This window comes from Euprymna scolopes, chromosome 46 (genome assembly GCF_053919585.1).
Source record: "Euprymna scolopes isolate OS-2025 chromosome 46, ASM5391958v1, whole genome shotgun sequence".
Classification (NCBI taxonomy): Eukaryota; Metazoa; Mollusca; class Cephalopoda; order Sepiida; family Sepiolidae; genus Euprymna; species Euprymna scolopes.
The window spans coordinates 142,493,967-142,516,634 of NC_136527.1; the positions used below are offsets into that span (position 1 = coordinate 142,493,967).

The 22,668-nt window shown below is 32.8% G+C and overlaps 1 protein-coding gene across 1 annotated transcript; it reads left to right on the forward strand.

Annotated features, from left to right (window-relative positions):
* Window positions 1–1,561: 1,561 nt before the first annotated feature.
* LOC145271166 (uncharacterized) lies at window positions 1,562–20,770 on the forward strand. Its single transcript, XM_080126697.1, has 2 exons — window positions 1,562–1,808; window positions 14,128–20,770. Exon 2 carries the CDS (start codon window positions 15,028–15,030, stop codon window positions 16,147–16,149), a length of 1,122 nt encoding a protein of 373 aa, XP_079982823.1. The 5' UTR covers window positions 1,562–1,808; window positions 14,128–15,027; the 3' UTR covers window positions 16,150–20,770.
* The last annotated feature ends 1,898 nt before the right edge of the window (window positions 20,771–22,668 follow it).

The following is a 22,668-nucleotide window of genomic DNA, read 5'->3' on the forward strand; positions in this document are numbered from 1 at the left end:
AAACTAGCAAAGAGCACTTTCGACAAAACTTTACAAAAAAATAAAACAGTTCATAAATATTTTTTTTAACAGCTATATTTTTTATGTTTGATTATTGAAAAATTACCAATACCTGATGTTTGATAAAAAAAAAAGTTCATAGATATATTTTATTATAAAGATTAAAAGAATTAAACCTATTTTTATATTTGCATTAAAAAAAGTCCATAAATAATTTTTTTTTTTTAAAGTTGCGCAAGCTTTTTCTAGTCTCACACAAAAACATGCGTTCACATTTCAAGCTATATTACTTGTCATATACATACGCAAACACAAACATACGCGCCCACGTCCACACACGTACATATATTCACGTTCGCGTACATACACTCACATTCACATGTATACATACACACGCAACGTACGGACACGTACGCACACATGGACGACGTCACTTCCCCTTTCAAAGGAAATCCACACATGCGCAAAAGACCACCGGAAACAACTATAAAAGAAAGAGCAATAAGCGGCTTCTTCCTTTTAGGACTAGCTTTCGAGCTGTACAGTCTACGGACCGACAGCGTGCCTTTTCGGCATGTGCGCGTACGCGCGTGCCTCACACCACTTGCTACTATGTGGGACAAAAAGCCAACAGACAGTACGTACACTTTATACGCTTTCTATCTTCATAACCTGGATTGACTTTCTCACTCTATCTCCTCTTCCTTTTGGTCCATCAACACAGATATGTGCGTGACGCTCTACTGAGCTTAACCCTCTCTTTCTACAGGCCGGCTTGCCACTTCACGTTTCTCTATTGCATTCCCCTTTTCTTCCACGCGCGTAGTCGTCAACGGTTGAATGAACACGTGTACACCAAAGACTTTCATTTCTCAACAGAAAATAAATGACATGTTTATTTTATTCCAGCATTTGAGTTCTTTGTTTCCTTCATTCAATTGGTTTCATTAATTTTTCTGGTAGCGAGTTTAGGGTATTTATATCCTGGTCCGCAACAAAGTGCATAAACATATTTAGAATTATAAAGTTATAATTTTGTTATAAAAATTCAAATAAAAACCGTTTAAATAAAACTTCTATTCTTATATTTGCTTAAAAAAAAAAAAAGCTACATTATATGCAATATCCGTACCTTTTAATTTATCTGACGTCACTTCCGCTGAATGACTTTGAACAAAGAAGTGCCAATCTTAACGAAGGCCTCAAAAATATTGTAAAAATTGAATTTAATTTGAAAATACTATTAAAAAATAAAATAATAAAAATTTTAATGGATTTCCGAGCGTTTTTAACGGTCTGCCGAGACCGAGCGAACATTTACGAGAAATCCGGTTCGTAATATGCACAATTACTGAGTTTCGGTTCGTGCACCAAGTTTAATGATGCTAAATTAATGAGAATGTTTTCATTATTAATAATTAAATAAATATTTTTGTAAAATTTTTTTTGGGAAACCAAAATTAGCCAAATTAAAACAAAAAAATGCCAAATACAATTTTTTTTTTTTTTTTTTTTTCAAAGCTTGGAGGGAAAAAGAATGCCAATTTTTACTTCAAAAATGCCGAATTTGCCAGTTTTGGCTTTAAAAAGGCCAATTTGGCAACTCTCCTACCATGTCAGATCTTTGCTAATACTACTACCAAACTAGCTACTCCTACCACCACCACGATTTTGAAAGACGAAATCGATTCGGCATCCATTTTTTTTTTGTTGCCTTTTTTCCTTCTAGAAATTTTAATTGATTTCTTGTTTAAATTTTTTCATAATTTAATCAATTTGTTTTTTTTTTTTTTAATGTTTTATTGAAGGTAAGTGAATATATTATTTTTTATTAAAATGAAAAAATAACGAAATTTCGAAAAAAAAACATCGTTGTAAAAAGAAAATGAATGGCGATATTTATTTTATTTTCGTCCATTTTTTTAATTTTTTTATATTATTATTAAATTATTATCGAATGTTCAGTTAGTGTGGTCTGGTTGTCCTAAGTCTGCAAAGAATTGCTTTTTGGGGGGTATTACCCAAGTTAAGAAAGTCTTTCGGAATAAACAAAACACTCTTAACTTCTCAAGTTAGGAACGGCTTTTGGAATAAACACCCTCACCTTCCCCATGTTAAGAACGGCTTTCGAAATAAACACCCCCCCAACCTCGCCATGTTAAGAGCGGCTTTCGGAATAAACACCCCCCCCCAACCCCCTCATGTTAAGAATGGCTTTTGGAATTGTTGTTGGTTGGCATATCAACCCTTTTCAGGTTATTTAATGCCGAATCCAGAATGTTTTAATAAAATATGTATTTTTTTTTCAAGTCGGTTTCTATTCAACCCATAGTTGGAACCCTAACAGGTACTAGGTGTATCAGAATTTTTGTAGGAATTTTTGACACCCCTAACACGAAACTGCGAATAAAATATAAAAATCTCGTAATTTCTCTGTTAAAAGTGGGTTATTTATTTTCTTTATGGATTATACTTCCAAAATGAACTATTAAAGTTGTTTTAAAAGTAATAGAAATATATATATATATTTTTTTAAACAGTAATGAATTTTCCGAACTCAATATTTTTCAATTTTTAAACTTTAAAAATCTTTTCTATTGATTCTATTTTTACGATATTTTCAGGGTCAATGTGAAATTTTATGTTCTTTCCAATAAACCGAATATAATATTTTAGACAAATGTTTTTTTTTTTAATTCACGCCCCCCCCCCCCATTTTCAAGTTTCTATTAAAAAGTAAATACTTAATTTATGTTTCAAAGTCTTATATATCACAAATTGAAGAGAAAAGGTCAATGAATAATATATTCAAATTTAAAACAAAAAAAAAACCCGTTTTTTAGAAATTTACCTGTAAAGTCCGAAGTTTAAAACCTTTTTTAAAAAAAAAAACACATTGTTGTTTTTGGTTTTTTTTTTTTTGTTTTTTTTGTTTTTTTAATGAAACCTTGGTCCTTGCTCCTTTAATTGAAAAAAAAATTAGGGCTTGAATTACATTTTTCGAGGAGTTATAAGCTTGGAAAGACAGGGGGTCGAATAATTCACGCCTCTCATTTTGAAATGTCTATTAAAAAGTAAATAATTAATTTATGTTTCAAAGTCTTCATATTATATTGTTCAATATTATATAAAAATTATGTTACATGGAAAGTTTCAGATCCTTTCAAGCAAGGAAAATATTAAAATCTTACATATCATATGAAACCTGTAATTTATATCACAAATTGAAAATATTAAAATCTTACATATCATATGAAACCTGTAAGTTTATATCACAAATTGAAGAGAAAAGGTCAATAAATAATATATTCAAATTAATTTCTCGAACTACCGATATTATTATTGAATTGCTAAGACTAAGCTTGTTTCCTTCAATAACTACAAGAAACCTTCTCTACCACCAATAGCAATGGCCAAGAACACATTGCCTGAAAGTACTTCTTTTAAACTCCTCGGCCTAACGTTTACAGGGAATATGAACTGGAATAGATACATTGAGAGCATTGCCAAGGCTGCTGCAAGGAAGGTTGGCTCCCTCTACCGTGCTAGAAAACTACTTACGCCTGCCAGTATCCTATACCTCTATAAGGCAACAATTCGCCCATGTATGGAGTACTGTTGTCACATCTGGGCTGGTGCATCTGCTGCTTGTCTCTCGCTCCTGGACAGGGTTCAAAAAAGAGTCGCCAACCTGATAGGTCCTGAACTGTCATCTAGGCTTCAACCTCTGTCCCATCGACGAGATGTTGTATCCCTCTGCCTGTTCTAAAAATACTTTAATGGTGAATGCTCTGACGAACTGCAAACACTTGTACCTCCCCGACGTAACTACCCCCGGCAAACCCGACAAGCTACTAAGTCTCATCCCTTTACAGTAGAGATCCCTAGGTGCAAGAAAGCCTTTTACTCCAATAGTTTCTTCCCCAGAACTGCGGGTCTTTAGAACTCCCTTCCGGGATTCTGCTTTCCCAACTGCAATGATATGCAGAAGTTCAAGTGTAATGTTAACAAACATCTTTCTACTCTTCTCCCTTCATAATGACCCCGCAAATTAATTCCCTAATAGTAGCCCCCTACTTCAAAGTGGCACTGTGCCTTGTTTGGGGTGAAAATTGAATAAAAAAAAAAATAAAAAAATGCATTGTTTCACAGAAAAAAATTATAATTAAAAAAATATTTCTACCTTTCAGGTAGGTAGAAGAGTAAGTTATAGGTAAGTGCAAAATGAATGCCGATGTTCAAAATGTATAAACATTTTGACCCCCCCCCTCCCTTTGCTAAAAAATTCATAAAAAATCAGGAAGTTAATCAATTTTAATGAAATTTTCAATATTTATAATGATCGCGGAATATGTTGAACTAATTATTTTTATTTAAATCTTAGTGGAAATATTTTGTTTAAACAAAAAATACTTTTATTAAAGTTATGATTTTCTGTAGTAAAAAAAAATGAATTTTTGCTTTTTTTATGAAAATAAAGCATCGTAAATTATAAAAACAAAAATTACAAAAAAAATCCCCTAAAATCGATTTTAATGAATTTGATATCAGTTGAGGAAAAATTAATTATCATTGAATTAAGCATTGCTTATTTAATGCTTATTTAATATTTTCACACGTAAAAATTATTGCAAAAAATATTTCTACTTTTCTTTTTTAAATTACAGGTTTCATATGATATGTAAGATTTTAATATTTTCCTTGCTTGAAAGGATCTGAAACTTTCCATGTAACATAATTTTTATATAATATTGAAAAATAATTGTAAAAAAATTAATTTTAAAAACAGGAACATAGAAAAATAATTAAATTAAAAAATGGAAAAAATTATACAAACGTTTACAATAGAAATGTACGGATGCCCGTCTAGGGGGGAAAAAGAAACTCAGCACCTCTCCTTCCTTTTAATTACATGACATCATTTTCAGACAGCTTTTTGACTGTCTCAGATTTTGGGCCTCCGTATATTAATTTCTCAAACTACCGATATTATTGAATTAAGCATTGTTTATTTAGTATTTTCACACAAAAAAATTATTATTGCAAAAATATTTTTACTTTTTTTAAATTACATGTTTTGCATAATTTTTATATGTAAGATTTTAATATTTTTCTTGCTTGAATATACATTCTTTCTGTATTCATCGGACTACTGTTCTCATTGTGAGTGTGATTTTTACAACGTTTCAGTCAATATAACCTCCGACCTTCTTTGGGTGTATCTTGTGGAACTCGAGAATGTTTCTGTCAAACTCAAACCCGTGGCGCAGTGGTTAGAGTACTGGAAAAAATAAATTGTAAAAGTGATCTTCTCTTGAAGGTTGAAGGTCCAATCCTCAGTGTGGGCAACCGAAAAAAATACATTTGCAAATTACTTAGGATGTCTATCCAGTCATGGCTGACAGAACAAGAGCATGCTACCCTCATAAAGTAAATAAAGGGTTCCACTCAAAATTCCATCCAAATTTCTGAGTTCAACAGAAACATTCCCGAGTTCGACAAGATACACCTGAAGAAGGTCGGAGGTTACATCGACCAAAACGTTGTGAAAATCACACTCAAGTAGTCCAATGAATAGTAGTAGTAGTAGTAGTCCGATGAATAGTAGTACAAATATTCAATCCTCATCTCAAAAGTTCAGAAATGTCATGTAACTTTCTGTGTAACAATTTTTACATAATCTTGAAAAATATTTTTTTTTATTTAAAAGCAAGAACACTGAAAAATAAATTAAAACATGTTAAAATTAAACAAACGTTCATGATAGGAATGTACAGATACACGGCTGAGAAAAAAAAATGAAAATCAGCATTCCTATCTCTCCTCCAACTATCTGACATCATTTTCTGGCATTTTCGATTTCCGTAGAGTCCACACATGACTTTGTTTTTTTTATGCTTAACCGAAGTTAGAATCTCTGATTCTGGGGGCTAATTAAACCATTTTTTGTGCAAACAAGGTGTTTTTTTATTTAATTCAATAATTACTGGCTGAAGGAACTCAAGTTATGTACATATATTTTTTCATAAGTTTTTGTTTCGATTCAAACTAATGGACCCAAGTCATATGGATATATTTTACTTTTGAAATCGCAACTTTATAATAAATAAAAATCGATAGAACATTAACTATATATATATGCAGATATATATATATATATATGCATAAATTAAACTATCATAATTAAGCATACTTTTACGATTGGGCTTTGCCGGGCATTCGTGCTAGCTTAGATAAATACTTTTGCAGTTTTAACAAAAAAGCTACAATAATATCAGAGTATCTCCATTTACTCTGAACATCTACCGAATGCCAACATCAATATCAATTACATATGAATGCCAACATCAATATCAATTACATATGAATGCCAACATCAATATCAATTACATATGAATGCCAACATCAATATCAATTACATATGAATGCCAACATCAATATCAATTACATATGAATGCCAACATCAATATCAATTACATATGAATGCCAACATCAATATCAATTACATATGAATGCCAACATCAATATCAATTACATATGAATGCCAACATCAATATCAATTACATATGAATGCCAACATCAATATCAATTACATATGAATGCCAACATCAATATCAATTACATATGAATGCCAACATCAATATCAATTACATATGAATGCCAACATCAATATCAATTACATATGAATGCCAACATCAATATCAATTACATATGAATGCCAACATCAATATCAATTACATATGAATGCCAACATCAATATCAATTACATATGAATGCCAACATCAATATCAATTACATATGAATGCCAACATCAATATCAATTACATATGAATGCCAACATCAATATGAATGAGTCGTGTGGAATTTGAACATGTCCCACTAGTTTTCCATTATAACTTTTTTTCACGTGTACAAATATTTTTTTCCCTTTTGTTCCCATCTTTATTCTGCCATTATTGGCCGTACCTATGAAATCCAAACCCTGACCCTAAAAATCAACCTTTTAAAGGTAAGTCTACATACTTTAGCCACTTCTGAATGATTGTGAAGAACGGAGCACATAATCCCGTGATGTCAGACTTGTGTTAACTATATGAACTATGGAAGAGCAGAAGCAACTTAATGATTTTTTAAAACCTTTGTTTATCTTCTTCAAACTGCAATTAATAATTAATCTTTGTTATAATTTTGTTAGGTTTTAAGATTTACACAGTTTAACGATTAATAATATTATAAACATTTGTATATTAAATATGAAATACGCTTTTGCTATATATGAACAAGTGTTAATTACCGGCTTCCTTTTCTTTGGTAAAAAGAGACAAATATTTATTTTTTTTACAATAATATTTTTCAATCTGTTTTAATCTGGCAATAAAATAACTGAGAAGAGTCATGTTTATATTATAAGTATTTATATTATATGAAAATATTTTTAAAAATTTAAATACCAAAAATTAAAAATCTATGTTGTAATGGAACGTTTTGAAATAATGGAATTTTAACATTTTAATATTTTAAAAATTAAAGTTTCTTTTTCTTGTCAATTCAACTGATAATAGTATATATTTAAATATGGATTTTTTTTCATAATCTGGTAGTAATCCCCTGAAAAATTTTTTTCATAATCTGGTAATAATCCCCTGAAAATTTTTTTCATAATCTGGTAATAATTTCCTGAAAAATTTTTTCATAATCTTGTAATAATCCCCTGAAAATTTTTTCATAATCTGGTAATAATCCCCTGAAAAATTTGAAAAAAAAAGACAAATAAAAAATAGAGAAGGATGGGGCAAGGTTCTTCAGGTTCACCAAAAAATCCAGCAAAAATTTACTAATGGTCAGATTTCCATGAAACTTTTGATACGTATTCAATTTTAAATGAACTTATATTTTAAAAGCAGTTTTCAGTAAATATGTTTTTTTTATACTCATGTTCACCCCTAATAAGGCATATCACCACTTGGACATAAGGGGCTACCATGTCTAGGAAAGATTAACAAGATGTTGGTTTACATTACATTTAAACTTCTGCAAATCAATACAGCCAGGGAAGCAGGTAACAGAAAGGGAATTCCAAAGTTTAGCTATTCAAGAGAAGAAACTATTAGAATAGAAAACTTTCTGGCATTTAGGGACATCAACAGTGAATGTGTGAGATTTTGTTGCTAAGCAGGTTTGTCAGGGATATGTATGTCAAGGGGGCACAAATGCAATGAGTTCATCAGAGCATATTCCATTAAAATATTTGTAAAACAGGCACATGTGATGGGTTGGAGCCTAGTTGACAAAGTGGGACCTATTAAATTGGAAAATGTTTTTTTGGACCCTACCAGCCCAAATGTGGCAACAATACTCCATACATGGATAAATGGTGGCCTTGTAGAGGTACAAGATACTCTCAGGTGTGAGTAGTTTTCTAGTTTGATAGAGGGAACTTGCCTTCGCAATATCCTCAATGTATTTCTACATCATATTGATGTTAAGCTGAGGAGATTGAAGGTAGAATTCTCAGGTCGGATATTATTTTTCATAGATATAGGCGGTTGGAGAGGTGTCATGTAATTGTTATAGAAGAGCAGCTTAGTTTTACTAGCATTAAATGTTACCGTCCATTTGCGGCCCCATTCCACTAGAGTCTGGCGGTCATTTTCTAACGATTTTGCAATTGTCTTAGATTTATGTACATTTGTTCTTCCTTCCTGCATGTTATAGAGCAATGTATCATCAGCAAATATACCCATCTCGGACATATCAGGAGGTTGTTAATGAATATCAGGAATAATAGTGGTCCAAAGATTGACTTCTGAGGCACTCCTGTATTAATGTTATGCTGCTTGGATGGATGTCCATCAATGACAACCAGACAGTGCTAAAAAAAAAAAGTGCCTTGTTTAAAAAAATTTTTTTTAAAAATAGATGACCGTTATGTGGGCTCGAGCATGAAAACTAAAAGCTTACGAGCCAACTCACAATGTTGTCAGTGGAATAACGTTATTCAAATCAATTCAAGAATAAATATATGAAGCGCATGTGTACTTGTCAAAGTCGTTTAAAAAGGAATGATTTTTTTCTGAAATTGAGTGTTTTTTCTACGTCTTACATATCATTCGAACAAGACATCGCTCTTTCAGATGGGACCGGTATCAACTCAATCCCATGTGGATGAGAAAAGTTTTTGGCAGACATCCAAACACACATATTGCCTTTTATATTAATTACTAGCGGGGGTACCTGGCGTTGCCCGGGTGTTTAGAGGTGTGTGTGCTCGGGCGGTGGGGTAATCAAAAACTTTAAAAAATAAAAAAAAACACAAAAAAAACTAACATCAGGCAAAGGGGGGGGGGTAAAATCAAAATAAAAACTAATGTGTGTGGGGTGGGGGGGTACCCGGTGTTGCCCGAGTATTTGGGGGTGTTTGTGGTGGGCGGAAGTGGGGGTTTTAATGAAAACCTAAGAATAAGCGAATTAAAAAAAGAAAACTGAAAAACGAACGTTAAAACTTATCTGAAAAATAAAGCAGGCGGTGGGGGAGGGGTAATCAAAACAAAAAACACAAAAAAAACTAACGTAAGGCAAACGAACGATGTTAAGTGTAAAAATCTGAAAAAAAAAAACGAACGTTAAAACTTGTGAAAAATACCCCCCCCCCAAAAAAAAACATGTGAAAAATAGCTTAAATAAGCCTGTTTCGATATTAAAATTTAAAAAATCGGTGGGTACCCGGGTGTTTTTGAGTGTCGGTGGGGGCTAAGAATAAGCGATGTAAAAAAAAAACAGAAAAACGAACATTACGTGAAAAATGGCTTAAATAACCCTGCTTCAATATTTAAATTTAAAAAATCGAATAAAAAAAAGACATCTCACACCACGATTCGTACCCAAAACGTTTAGATAACGAACCAACACTCTAACAAACTGAGCTAACATGATGACGTACATGAGATTCTCTCAGTTCTTCAACTATTTAAAGTAAATCAGGTCATGACGTCATCTGACGCATGCGTAGAATCGATCTCGCCATGAGAGGACGGTTTTTGTTGACCCCCCCCCCTGTAGAAAATTGTTGATTTCAGGGTGAAAAAAAATGAATGTTTTTTGGCCAATTTTTCGATATTTTTCGGGCGAAGGATGGGGCTTCATTATTCCAAGTTTATGAATTTTTGTTCTGTCTGTCGAAAGCTTTTAGCAGACACACAAACACACATACATACATACATACACACATTTTCGCTTTTATATATATAGACTAGCATGGGTATCCGGCATTGCCCGGGTGTGGAAAGGTTTGATAGTAAAGATAATGAGCAATGGATCGCTAAAAAAAATTTTTTAAATTAATCGAACCCCTAAAAAAATTGAAAATAATAGTGAGCACCCATAAAGGAAAAAGTAAGGCTCAAACGTGTAATTCTAAAAAAAGTGAATGGTTTAACCTATGTCCGATCACAGCGAACAACATTGGCGGCATTTGAAATAAAGTCATTGCAAGGCATATGATGACTTTTCAAAAATGTTGACAAAAAAGTGCCCCCTCCTTGTGAAAAACGGCCCAGTTGAGGGTCAAACAATCAATGTTTTGGGCCAATTTTTGGATATTAGTTGGCCTAGAGAATGAGCTTTCAAACGATACCAATTTTGTCATTGTTTGATGTATCTGTCAAAAGGTTTTGTCATTGTTTGATGTATCTGTCAAAAGGTTTTCGTCGACAGATGCACAAACAGCAACGATACTAGAAAGAGCTCTCGGTTGGTTTCAATAAAAAGCAATGTTGGCAGCTGGTATGTATGTTTGTATGCCTAAAACTTTGACAGAAACAACAGATTTTCACGAGATTGGTTTTGTTTTGAAGCTCGACCCTTCGGACGACAAATATTGAAAATTTGGCTAAAAATATTAATTTTTTCACCCTCAACTAGGCATTTTTCTACAAGGGGCCGTTTTTTTTGCCAATATTTTCAAAAGTTATCCTCTCTTGTTTGATTGACTGGCCTTAACTTAAACTTTCACCACTTCTGGCTTGGCGATGAACGCAACGGCAAAGACGTCACTTTTTTTTTTTCACATTCTTTTCCTCCTTCGCAGTACGGGTTCGAGCCTGCCTACCTGACACTTTTTTTTTTTTTTGCTCAACACACCCTCAAAGTATATATATATGATAGATGAGAATCGAAAGACAGTCGATTGTAAATTAACCAATCTAAAAGGAATAATGAATGATCAATATTACGTCTGGATTCCTAATTAACATTATTTTTGTTAAAATATTATGTCACACATTCAAAATAAATATGCAAAGCTGAAATAAGATCTCACCAGGATTGCACACTAAGACAAGGAATGCTGCACATTCTTCAAGTGATGTCACATCAAGTAACATTCTTCAAGTGATGTCACATCAAGTAACAGCACTTAGTCATGATACTCCACCAGACATGATGAATTCTTGTCCTAGAATCCAGTCAAACCATGAAACCAAAAGAGAATATACTGTATCATGGTTAACTGGGTAATTAGGGAGAGAAAAAATGTTCTTTGCCACTTCAACATTTGAAAGGTGGAGAATAACTTTGGTTGAGTGCTCAGATATATCTATGTATCTCATATCTATGTATCTCATATCTATGTATCTCATATCTATGTATCTCATATGGAATTGATTTCTAAGAATTTCTACCAAGGTAAATTGAAACAAACAAAAAAGTGACAATTTGTATTATTATTCATCGGACTACTTGTTCTCATCTGGAGTGCTTCTGTTGAACTCTGAGAATTTGGACAGAATTTCTGCCAGCTATAACTGGATAGAGGTCCTAAGTAATTTTTTCCAGTACTCTAACCACTGCACCACGGGTCCTTGTGCAAGAACCCGTGGTGCAGTGGTAAGAGTCCTGGGAAAAATCAATTGTAAAAGTGATCTTCTCTTGAAGGTTGAAGGTCCAATCCTCAGTGTGGGCGACTGAAAAATACATTTGCGAATTACTAAGGACCTCTATCCAGTCATGGCTGAAGGAACAAGGGCATGCTACTCTCATGAAGTAAATAAAGGGTTCTGTTCGAAATTTCATCCAAATTCTCAAGTTCGACAGAAACATTCCCGAGTTCGACAAGATACACCTGGAGAAGGTCGGAGGTTATATCGACCGAAACGTTGTGAAAATCACACTCAAGATGAGAACAAAAAATTCAGAAACGTCAGACTCCTCTTTTTTGATTTCTCATGGTGTCAGCTTCGGATTGTTTTCAAAGTGACAATTGTGCTTTCTATAAAAAGATTTTTTTGCAAGATTCATAATTAATGTTATTTTTGGTTGTGTTGTTTTGATGTAAAGTGCTTTTAGTGTTTTGTCATTTCACATTAGAATTAAGAGGAGAAGAAAAATAAGAAAATTAAACTGTGAAGATAATCTTTTTACACCACTTATTGAGGCCTGGAGGCCACTCGAGGATAAGGGTCAATGAGAGTCTGGTAGTCAATGGCGTAGTAATTGGTAGTAGTGGACATTTGGTAAATTGGATTACTTAAGAGGACAGCTTCATCAAGAACTTGTTTACATTGACTTGAAGACAATCGTATTGTAGTCAGCTGGAAAGTAGAGAAATGGAAAACAATTTCACATGCAGGCAATTCTAAGAAACAAACTTTGCTCATGGAATCCACGTTTAGGTTTAAGCACAGATAAAGATTGGGGGAAATTATTGATAGTGGTTTCAGCTAGATGAGTGTTTTTCGTGAAAGTTTGGTAAAGGGAGGGGCATAGACTGGAGTTCAGTTGAGTACTTGCCATAAAAATAATGATAGAACAGAGACAGGCTCGCAACGTCTTTTCTGTTCAAAAGGTTGCAGAGAAGAAAAAAGGGCATCACTTACAAGATTTTGAAGACAATTTTGAACTCTATCAAAGTAAGATAAGGTGCTTCTAGGATCTGATCCTCGCAAAATTACATGAGAAGTTGCTGTTAAACACGAGGTCGACCACTCAACAGTTGTTTGCTATTTAAAACAAATAGGGAAGTCATAAAAGTTGGATAAATGGGTGCCGCATAAATTAAACAATAATCAAAAAATGTCATTTTGAGTTGTCTTCTACACTTCTACTGCACAACAAAAATTACCCATTTCTCGAGCGGATTGTGATGTTTGATGAGACTACGACAACTACTGATGACGTTCAGCACAGTGGTTGCATGCCAGAGAAGCTCTACAACAATCCCTGAAACCGAAATTGCACCAAAAAAAGCTTATGGTGACTGTTTGGTGGTCTGTGGCCGGTCTCCTCCATCATAGCTTCTTGAATTTGGGTGAAACGATTACGGCAGAGAAGTACTGCCAACAAATTGATGAAATGCACCAGAAACTCCAACGTATGTGTCCGAGAATGGTTGATATGAAGGGATCAATTCTCCTCCATGACAACGCTTACCCACATGTTGCTCAACTGACTCTGCAGAAGCTGAACGAATTGGGCCATGAGACTGTGCCTCATCCTTCATATTCACTGAATCTCTCACCCACTGATTATCACTTTTTCAAGCATTTCAACAACTTCCTGCATGAAAAATGCTTCCAAAGTTGAGATGATGCCGAATCGGCCTTCAATGATTTCATCGCTTCCAGAACTCTGGATTTCTATGCTAATGGGATGAATAAACTTGTTTCTCGTTGGCAAAAATGTGTCGATTCTAATTCTTTTTATTTTGATTAATAAAATTTTCAAAAATCAACATTATTTTTGTACCAACCTGATAGAAAAAGAACGTCAACATTCATTTAGATTTCAACGGGAAAAATTGATGGTGGTTATAGCTATAATCTAGTGTTTTTTGTGAAATAGATTTCAACACATGGGAAAAATTGATAGTGGTTATGGTTATAATCTAGTGTTTTTTGTGAAAGTTTGGCCATAGATTCGAGCTCAGACGAACGCCATGAAAATAATGATAAAGCAGGGACAGGCTCAAAATGTCTCGTCTCGTGAAGTTGCAGGGAAGAGAATCTTATCAGAAATGAGGTGTTCTTCACAATAAAATGAAACGAAAGTTAATATCCAGTGTATAATATTGCATGCGAAATAATCCCAAAAGAATTCATCTGAGTTTTAATAAAATTTCTTTTTTATTTGCAGATAACAGTTCCAGATCGAAAAGATGTAAACTTTATAAACGTTTGCAGCAAAAGGATTTCCAAAATTTTGCAATGTTCATCAAGAATGCACCTGGAAAGAAGAGGAAATTTATTCTCAGAACATTAAATATACATCTATAAATTGATGTTTATGCGCAGTTTAGATTTGAATCAATTTTAGCAGACTTTAACCTATTTAGGTTTCATGTCTTTCTTCTTACAAATATATATATTTTTATTACTACTATATATATATATGTGTAGATTACTGTTTTAAAAATAATAAAAATAAATAAAATGTTATATACGTCCAAATAAATTATAGGCGACTTCCTAAGTAAATAAAAATCAGCTTCAAGGCAAAGCCACTATTTAACCATATTTATCGTTAAAAAAGCAACAAATATATATATATATATATATATATATATATATATATATATATATAGATATATAGATATATATATACAATATTCTTATTAATACTATATATATAGGTTTAGTCACAAATAAAGAGTAGGGGAAATTATTGATAGTGGTTTCAGATAGACGAGTGTTTTACATGAAAGTTTGGGAGGGGGGGCCCAGACATTGGCAAGGGAGGGAGCCAGACATTTTTAATACTATATATATATATATATATTTTTAAATACTATTACTATATATATAGATATATACATAAAAAAATTTTAATCTATTACTATATATTTTTTTAAATACTGTATGTATAGATCAATAAATATTTTTTAAATGCTATTTTTATATATATATATTTTAAATACTATTCCTATACATATCTATACATAAAATACTTTTTAAAAATTCTATTACTATATATATATATATATAGTACATGCATACAGAGAGAGACTAAAATTGAATAACAAATTTCAGAAAAAACATGGAAACAAATAAAAGTGACGAAACATTTGTTTGCAGCGTTTGCCAAATGATATTCAAATCTACTTCCGATCTTAACTACCATGCTCGCGCACACAGGGGGCAGAAACTTTATGCATGTCAGATTTGCGAAGTGGCTTTTCCGACTGAAATCAAACTCGGTGAACACCTGCATATGCATACTGGATTGAAACCGTTTCGTTGCCGAATGTGCAGTGCAGCTTTTACATCACGCTGCAGTTTAACGAAACACAATCGATCGCATACTAGAGAGAAACCGTATTCGTGCCAAATCTGCGAAAAGACTTTCACGGATAAATATTCGTTGAAAAAGCACATCCAAGTTCACACGGGCGGACAAAAACTTAAGGAACCGTTTTCATATAAAGTGATAACTGTTAATTCGGATTTTAAACACGCTGGAGAAACAAGCACTGAGCAGAAACCGTTTTCATATAAAATACTTGCAATCAATTCGGATTTAAAACCAAGATCGAACACTGTTGAAGACGATGATAAAAAGAAAGAGACGGACGCTAAGGAGAAAATTTACTCGTGCGAAGTTTGCGAACAAACTTTTTCAAGTAAGTCTTTGTTGACGGTTCATATGCGAGGTCACACAGATAAACGGCCGTTTTTTTGTCGCATCTGTTGCACAGCATTTTCAACAAGTTCTGATTTTAAAAACCACATGCAAACGCACACCCGAGAAGACGACTGCAAAATCTGCGGCAAAACATTTGCCGCTGCGTACTTAAAAGTGCACATGCGCACTCACACGGGTGAGCGTCCATTTTCGTGCGACGTCTGTCATAAAGCGTTTGCGGAAAGTGGCAGCTTAAAGAAACACAAACTGAGACTTGGACCGAACGGAGAAAAGCCGTGCAGTCGTTCAGCATTTCTATTTAGTTCAGATGCAAAACCAACAACACAAACAGGAGAGAAACCCTATTCTTGTGAAGTTTGTGGCATTGGGTTTTCACTCACGGATACTTTAGAATGCCACATGAAAACACATGCGATGATGAGAGACACCACAGACAAACCTTGTTCTTGTGAAATATGTGGTACTGCCGTTGCATCAAGTTCGGATTTAAAAATACATATGAAAAGGCACACATAAATTGTCTCGTCAATGACACAAAAAGTAAAAAGCTTGAGCCAGTTCCAATTTAAAAATACACTTGAAACAAATTATTTTGAAATCCAGACAGACCAAAAAAGTAAAATGCATATACATATATATATGTGTATATATATATGTATATATATATATATATATATATATAAGTTAATAAGTGAGGGAAAATTAACCTGTTTACTACCTCAATGAGTCCAGATTTGAAACTACCAACATATACTGGAGAAAAACCATGTGTTTGTGAATTTTGTGGTATTGGGTTTTCACTAACAAATACTTGAGAACACATGCAATGATGAGACACGAAAGACAAACCTTGTGTTTGTGAAATATGTGGTACAGCTTTTGCATCAAGTTCGGATTTAAAAATACATATGAAAAGTAAGACCAAGATACCAAAATGAAAGATATACTACAACATATGAAAATGGTTAATTGGGGAGAGGAAGATTATGTTCTCAATTTCTTTACTAACTTAGTGTTTGAGAGATAAAGAACTTTAATAGAACATTCGAATATTCATGTATCTCATATAGAGTTCAAGTGTTTGCTCCAGGTCATGTGTCCCTTGATTTCTGAGAACTTTGACTGAATTAAAATAAAACAAGGGAAAAGACAGCATAATAGAAGCATATGACAACCCAGCCACCCTAATCGCCCAAAAGAAGAGAGAGGAGTATACAAAAAAGGAACTGAAGACAAGACTAGAAGGATGGCAACAACATAAGAGAGCAGGCAGGTTCATGGAAGAACTGAACCAGAACAACATTGACAAGGAGGCTTCACTACAATGGCTTAAAAATGACAAATTTCCATTTTACGTAGAACGGTTAATTATAGCTGCACAAGACCAAGGCTTACTCACAAATGGATTTAAGAAAATGGCTGGTCTACAAAAAACCGACCAATGCAGATTCTGTCACTCGGCTGTTGAAAGCCCAAGCCACCTAATGTCTGGATGCAAGATCCGTCTAGCCGATGATCATTACACTGCCAGCCACAACAAAGTATGTAGATACTTACATTGGAAAATCTGTGGAGAGATGCAACTAGACAGGTCATCGAACATCTGGAAACATGAACCACCACGGATAACATCAAATGGAAAAGTGACCGTGTTTTATGACAAAGACATACAGGCAAGCAGATACATAAAAGACAAGGCCATCAAACCAGATAGTGTAATATGGAACAAGCCCACAAGAACTGCGCTCATTATCGATGTCACAATCCCAAATGATTTTGGCCTTAATAGAGCTGAACGGGAAAAGATAACAAAATATCAGGAGCTAAAAAATGATCTAAAAACAACATGGTCTTCAAAAGAAATAAACATTATACCAGTTGTGATGTGAGCAACTGCCTAATAAAAAAGAATCTTCAGAAATACTTAGAAGCAATCCCCAAAAGACTAAGCTGTAATGAAACACAACAGCCATAAAGGGAACAGCATCTATTCTTAAAAGAGCCCTCAGATATAAATTTAAATCATAACAGAATCAAGCGTACATTAAAAAGAAGATCCTCAAATCCAAATTAAGCCCCCAAAACAAAATAACTGCCATAAATCAACTTGCAATCCCTGTCATCCCACATGGGTTTGGCATTATTGACTGGCCTCAATGCAATATCAATAGGTTAGATACAAAGACCAGGAAACTCCTAACCTTATATAAAATAATATATCAAAACCAATGTATGGACAGGATATACCTATCATAAAAAGAGGGTGGCCTTGGTCTCACTGAAATAAACCATGCATATCGAACCACCATAGTAAGCATGGGGCAGTATATTAAAAGCTCAACAGATATGTCAATAGAAATAGTGAGGGACAACCATGAACGCCTACCCCAACAAACCTCAGTCACAAAGTTTGCTGAAAACTTTGGGGGTGACATACTGGAAAATACTGCCGGGGTATATGATGAACCAGCAACACAGATTGCAAAAAAAAAAGAGAAAGAAATACACCGAAATCGAGATAGACACAAAAAACAAGGATGAGAACAACATAAAAGAGCAGAAAAATTCTTGGAGGAGCTGAAACAGGAATTTATAGACAGGGAGGTTTCATTCCAATGGCTTAAGAGTGAGAGACTTCCTTTTGATGAGGAAAGACTCAGTTTTTTTTTTTACAAAGGAATAACCACTTATCAAGGTCCAGAGGCCACTCGAGGGTTAAAGATTGTACAGTGGTCAAAAGGATAATATAGTAATCGTTAGAAGTATAAATTTGGTAAAATTGGATTACTTAAGGGGAACGGCTCATCAAGAATTTATTTACATTGTACTTGAAGACGGCCATATTGTAGTCAGCTGGAAAGCAGAAAAACAGAAGAGAATTCCACAGGTTTGCAGTTCTAAGAAAGAAGTTTTGTTCATGGAAACTTTGGGAGTGTCACACTGGAAAATACTGCCACGGTATATGATTAACCCAGCAATACAGATTGCAAAAAAGAAAAGAAAGAAAAATCGAAATAGACACAAGAAAACTAGGATGGGAATAACATAAAAGAGCAAGAAAGTTTCTGGAGGAGCTTAAACAGGAGTTTATAGACAGGGATGCTTCACTCCAATGGCTCAAGAGTGGGAGACTTCCATTTGATGAGGAAAGACTCATTGTAGCCAGTCAAGATCAAGGCTTACTCACAAATGGATTCATAAAAAATAATAGGACCTAAAAAAAATGATCGAAAAACAACATAGTCTCTATGAAAAAAAAAATATACTGGTTGTGATAGGAGCAACTGGCTTAATAAAAAATAATCTTCAGAAATACTTTGAAGCATTCGTGGAAGATCAAGGTGTAACAGAATACAAACAGCAGCCATAAATTCTTAAAAGAGTTTCAGATATGAATTTAAATCGTAATGGAATCAAGAGTTAGCTCCCTTGATCTCTTAAAATGAAATAAAAAAACAAAAAGTCACACAAAAAGTAGAGTGAATCACGTAACATCCAACTGCTAAGCTTTTGCATCGAGTTCCAAAGTTTAAAAGTGCATATGAAAAGACACGTTAGTAGTCTCATCAACAACACAAAAGTAGAAAGTTTGAGCCACTTCCAATTTAAAAATACTCTTGAAAACATACTGGCAAGAGAACTTGAATGCCTACTAGACACTGTCCTCGAGTGTCTAAGGTCTCTCTGTACAGGGGTTTGTCAGAACAACCTGGTATGAGGATACCTTTTTCTATAGAAATAAACCCTGACCAAATATTCAAAATCACATAGTATTCACTGCCCAAATAATGTCTCCTCACTATGGCTAACCCACATTAGCTTTTACGAGGAATGGTGCACCTTCTCCAAGTGATGTTACCTCAAGTAATAGCATGAAGTTGGATATTCCACTAGACTAGATGAATTCTTGTCCTCAAATCCAGTAAGACCAAGAAACCATAACGAAAGATATACAGGGTGGCCCATAAGTCACTTTACAGTTTGAAAATCAAATAACGTTTTCTTAAATGATTGTATTCTTTTTTATTACACAGTTTATAGCGTGGAAATTTGTTCTGACAATTACGAAAGATAACGTCTCTTAAGTAGCCTCCATTCTCGGTTTTGAAAAGTCGAGCTCTTTCTAAGCTATTCTTTATGACAGTCCTTAACATTGGAAGTTGTAGGGAAAGAATTTCCTGCGTATGTTTGCCTTAAGTTCTTGGATGCTTTGAGGCTTATTTGCATACACTTGAAGTTATCCCTAAAGCCAAAAGTCTAGTTCTGTCAAATTAGATGAACGTGGAGGCCATTAAAAATCGAAATTTCAAGAGATTTTTCGATCTTGAAACATCACAATCAACAACTGCATTGTTGCTCCAGCTGTATGTGTAGTTGCTCCATTTTGTTTGCCACCAATACCCTGGCATGTTTACTAACTGAGGTTGAACAAATACAATAACATATATTTTAAAAGGATATTGAACATTGAAATGACGCATATAAGATCTTTGCATTGCAACAATTGACTGTCCATTTTCAAAGTGAAATTCATTTATCCTCACTCGTGTAAACTTATCTATACAAAAAATTTCCAAAGATTCTATTTTATAATTCTGAAACAAGAAATTAAAATATATTAATAGAAAAAAATTATTGAATTTTTAAAATGTAAAGTGACTTATGGGCCACCCTGTACTAAACATAGAGTTCAAGTGTTAGATCCAAATAGGGAGTCTCTTGATTTCTGAGAACTTCGACTGAAGTAAATAAAACAAAAAATTGTGTCATCAACCAAAGAATTTTAGCCATCCAACTGGAGGACGACTACTGTACAAGGAGACAGTAGATAAGTGATAAAGCTTTTGTAAATATATAAACGCACTTGGTCAGAAATATAGTACTGCACACCCGATTAACTTGTTTTCTTAATTGTAATAAATTTTTTTACAGCAATTTTAAATGTGATACTTGTTCAAAACATTTTTATAGCAATCTTAAATGTGATACTTGTTCAAAACATTTTTATAGCAAAGTTTTGCTTTAAATGATTTATCAAAAATTATTGACAATTATTGATTTATTTCAAAAAATTGTAAATAAATGCATTCTCCATAAAAAAATGAAACTTGATCGTGAATAAATGTCTTTGCTGTTATTATTTTTATTTATTTATTTTCCCACAAGGCCCTGATGCCACTCGAGGATACGAATGAATGAAACAATATAAAATTAATCTTAAGTAGTGTAAATTTGGTAAATTGGATTATTTAAGTAGAATGGCTCATCAAGAACTTGTTTACGTTGGACTTGAAGACGATTGTATTTTAGTCAGCTGGAAAGCAGCCAAAACGGCGTGCAGTTCTAAGAAAGCACCTTTGTTCATGGAATCTATGTTTAGACACAGAAAGATTTATTTTTGTATACATTGTTATATATATTTTTTATAAAAAAATTGATTTTTTAAATAAAGATTAATTTTTTTATATACATTGTTATATATATTTTTTATAAAAAAATTGATTTTTTAAATAAAGATTTTTTTTTATATAAAATTGATTTTTGTATAAAAAATCAATTAATTTATAATGAAAATCAAATGAATTTTTTATATAAAAATAAATTGTTTAAATAAAGATTAATTTTTTATATGAAAATTGATATTTTTAAAGATTTATATAAAATTAATTTTTTAAATAAGATCAATTTTTTAAATAAAGATTTATTTTTATATAAAAATTATTTTTTTAAATAAAGATTAATTTTTATATAAAAATTTATTTTTTAAATAAAAATTAATTTTTTATGTAAAAATTGATTTTTAAATAAAAATTGATTTTTATATAAAATTTAATTTTTATATAAAAAATCAATTTTTAAATATATAATTAATTTTTATATAAAAATTGATTGTTTTATATGAAAATTAATTTTATATAGAAATTAATTTGTTTATATAAAAATTGATTTTTTATATAAAAATTAATTTTTTAAATAAAGATGAATTTCTTATATAAAAATTGATTTTTTAAATAAAGATTAATTTTTGTGTAAAAATTGATTTTTTTTTTATATAAAAATTTTTTTATAAATATTAATTTTTATATAATAATTGATTGTTTATATAAAAATCAATTTTATAAATAAAGATTAATTTTTTATATAAAATTTAATTTTTTGAATAAAGATGTATTAAAGTTATGAAAGCATGCCATGAAGATGAAGGTGTCACTTGAAACCTGAAACAAGGCTATCTACCAAGAGGTATGGGTTTGTCAGAGATTGACCATCAACACCGAGCCACTGACTTGTTTTAGTGCATTGCACTCTGGTAGATGATCGCCACAGGCTGGAAATGGGGAAATTGATGAAGATGACTTGCTAGTTTTTCATTGGAAATCATCTTCTAGAAACCGTCAAAAAAATAACAGACTGAAGATAAAATTGACGGACAAAAATGAACAATGGATCAAAGCTGATTAACAAATAAATAATTGCAAAGAAATTAGTCTGAGGACGCTTGGTATTTTTTTAGTCTGTGATAATCTCCCAGAATCCAAACCTCAAAATGGTATATGAACACCAAAAAAAGAGAGCCAGTAGAACTAGCACCATCACAAAACTGGCCAAACATTTTGAACAAGACTGTCTTACACAAAGCAAGCCGACAACAGAAATAGTCCAAAAGAGTTAGCAAAAATACACAAAGACAGAAAACTTGAAGAATCGGTCAACAAACAACGTGCCAAGTATTTGCTGGATAAACTATCACAGGAATATATAGATAAAGAATATATAGATAAAGAATATCTAGATAAAGAATATATAGATAAAGAATATCTAGATAAAGAAGGCTCTGTAGACTGACTTAAAAAAAGGATCTCTTTACTTTGATCAGGAGAGGATGATAATGACCGCTCAAGATCAAGACTTGATGACCAATGCTTTTAAAAAGATGAGTGATCTCAGTAATCACAACAAGTGCAGGTTCTGCCACACAGAAGTAGAGATGGTGAGCCACTTGACATCTAGTTGTAAAAATCCTGTTGGGGGACG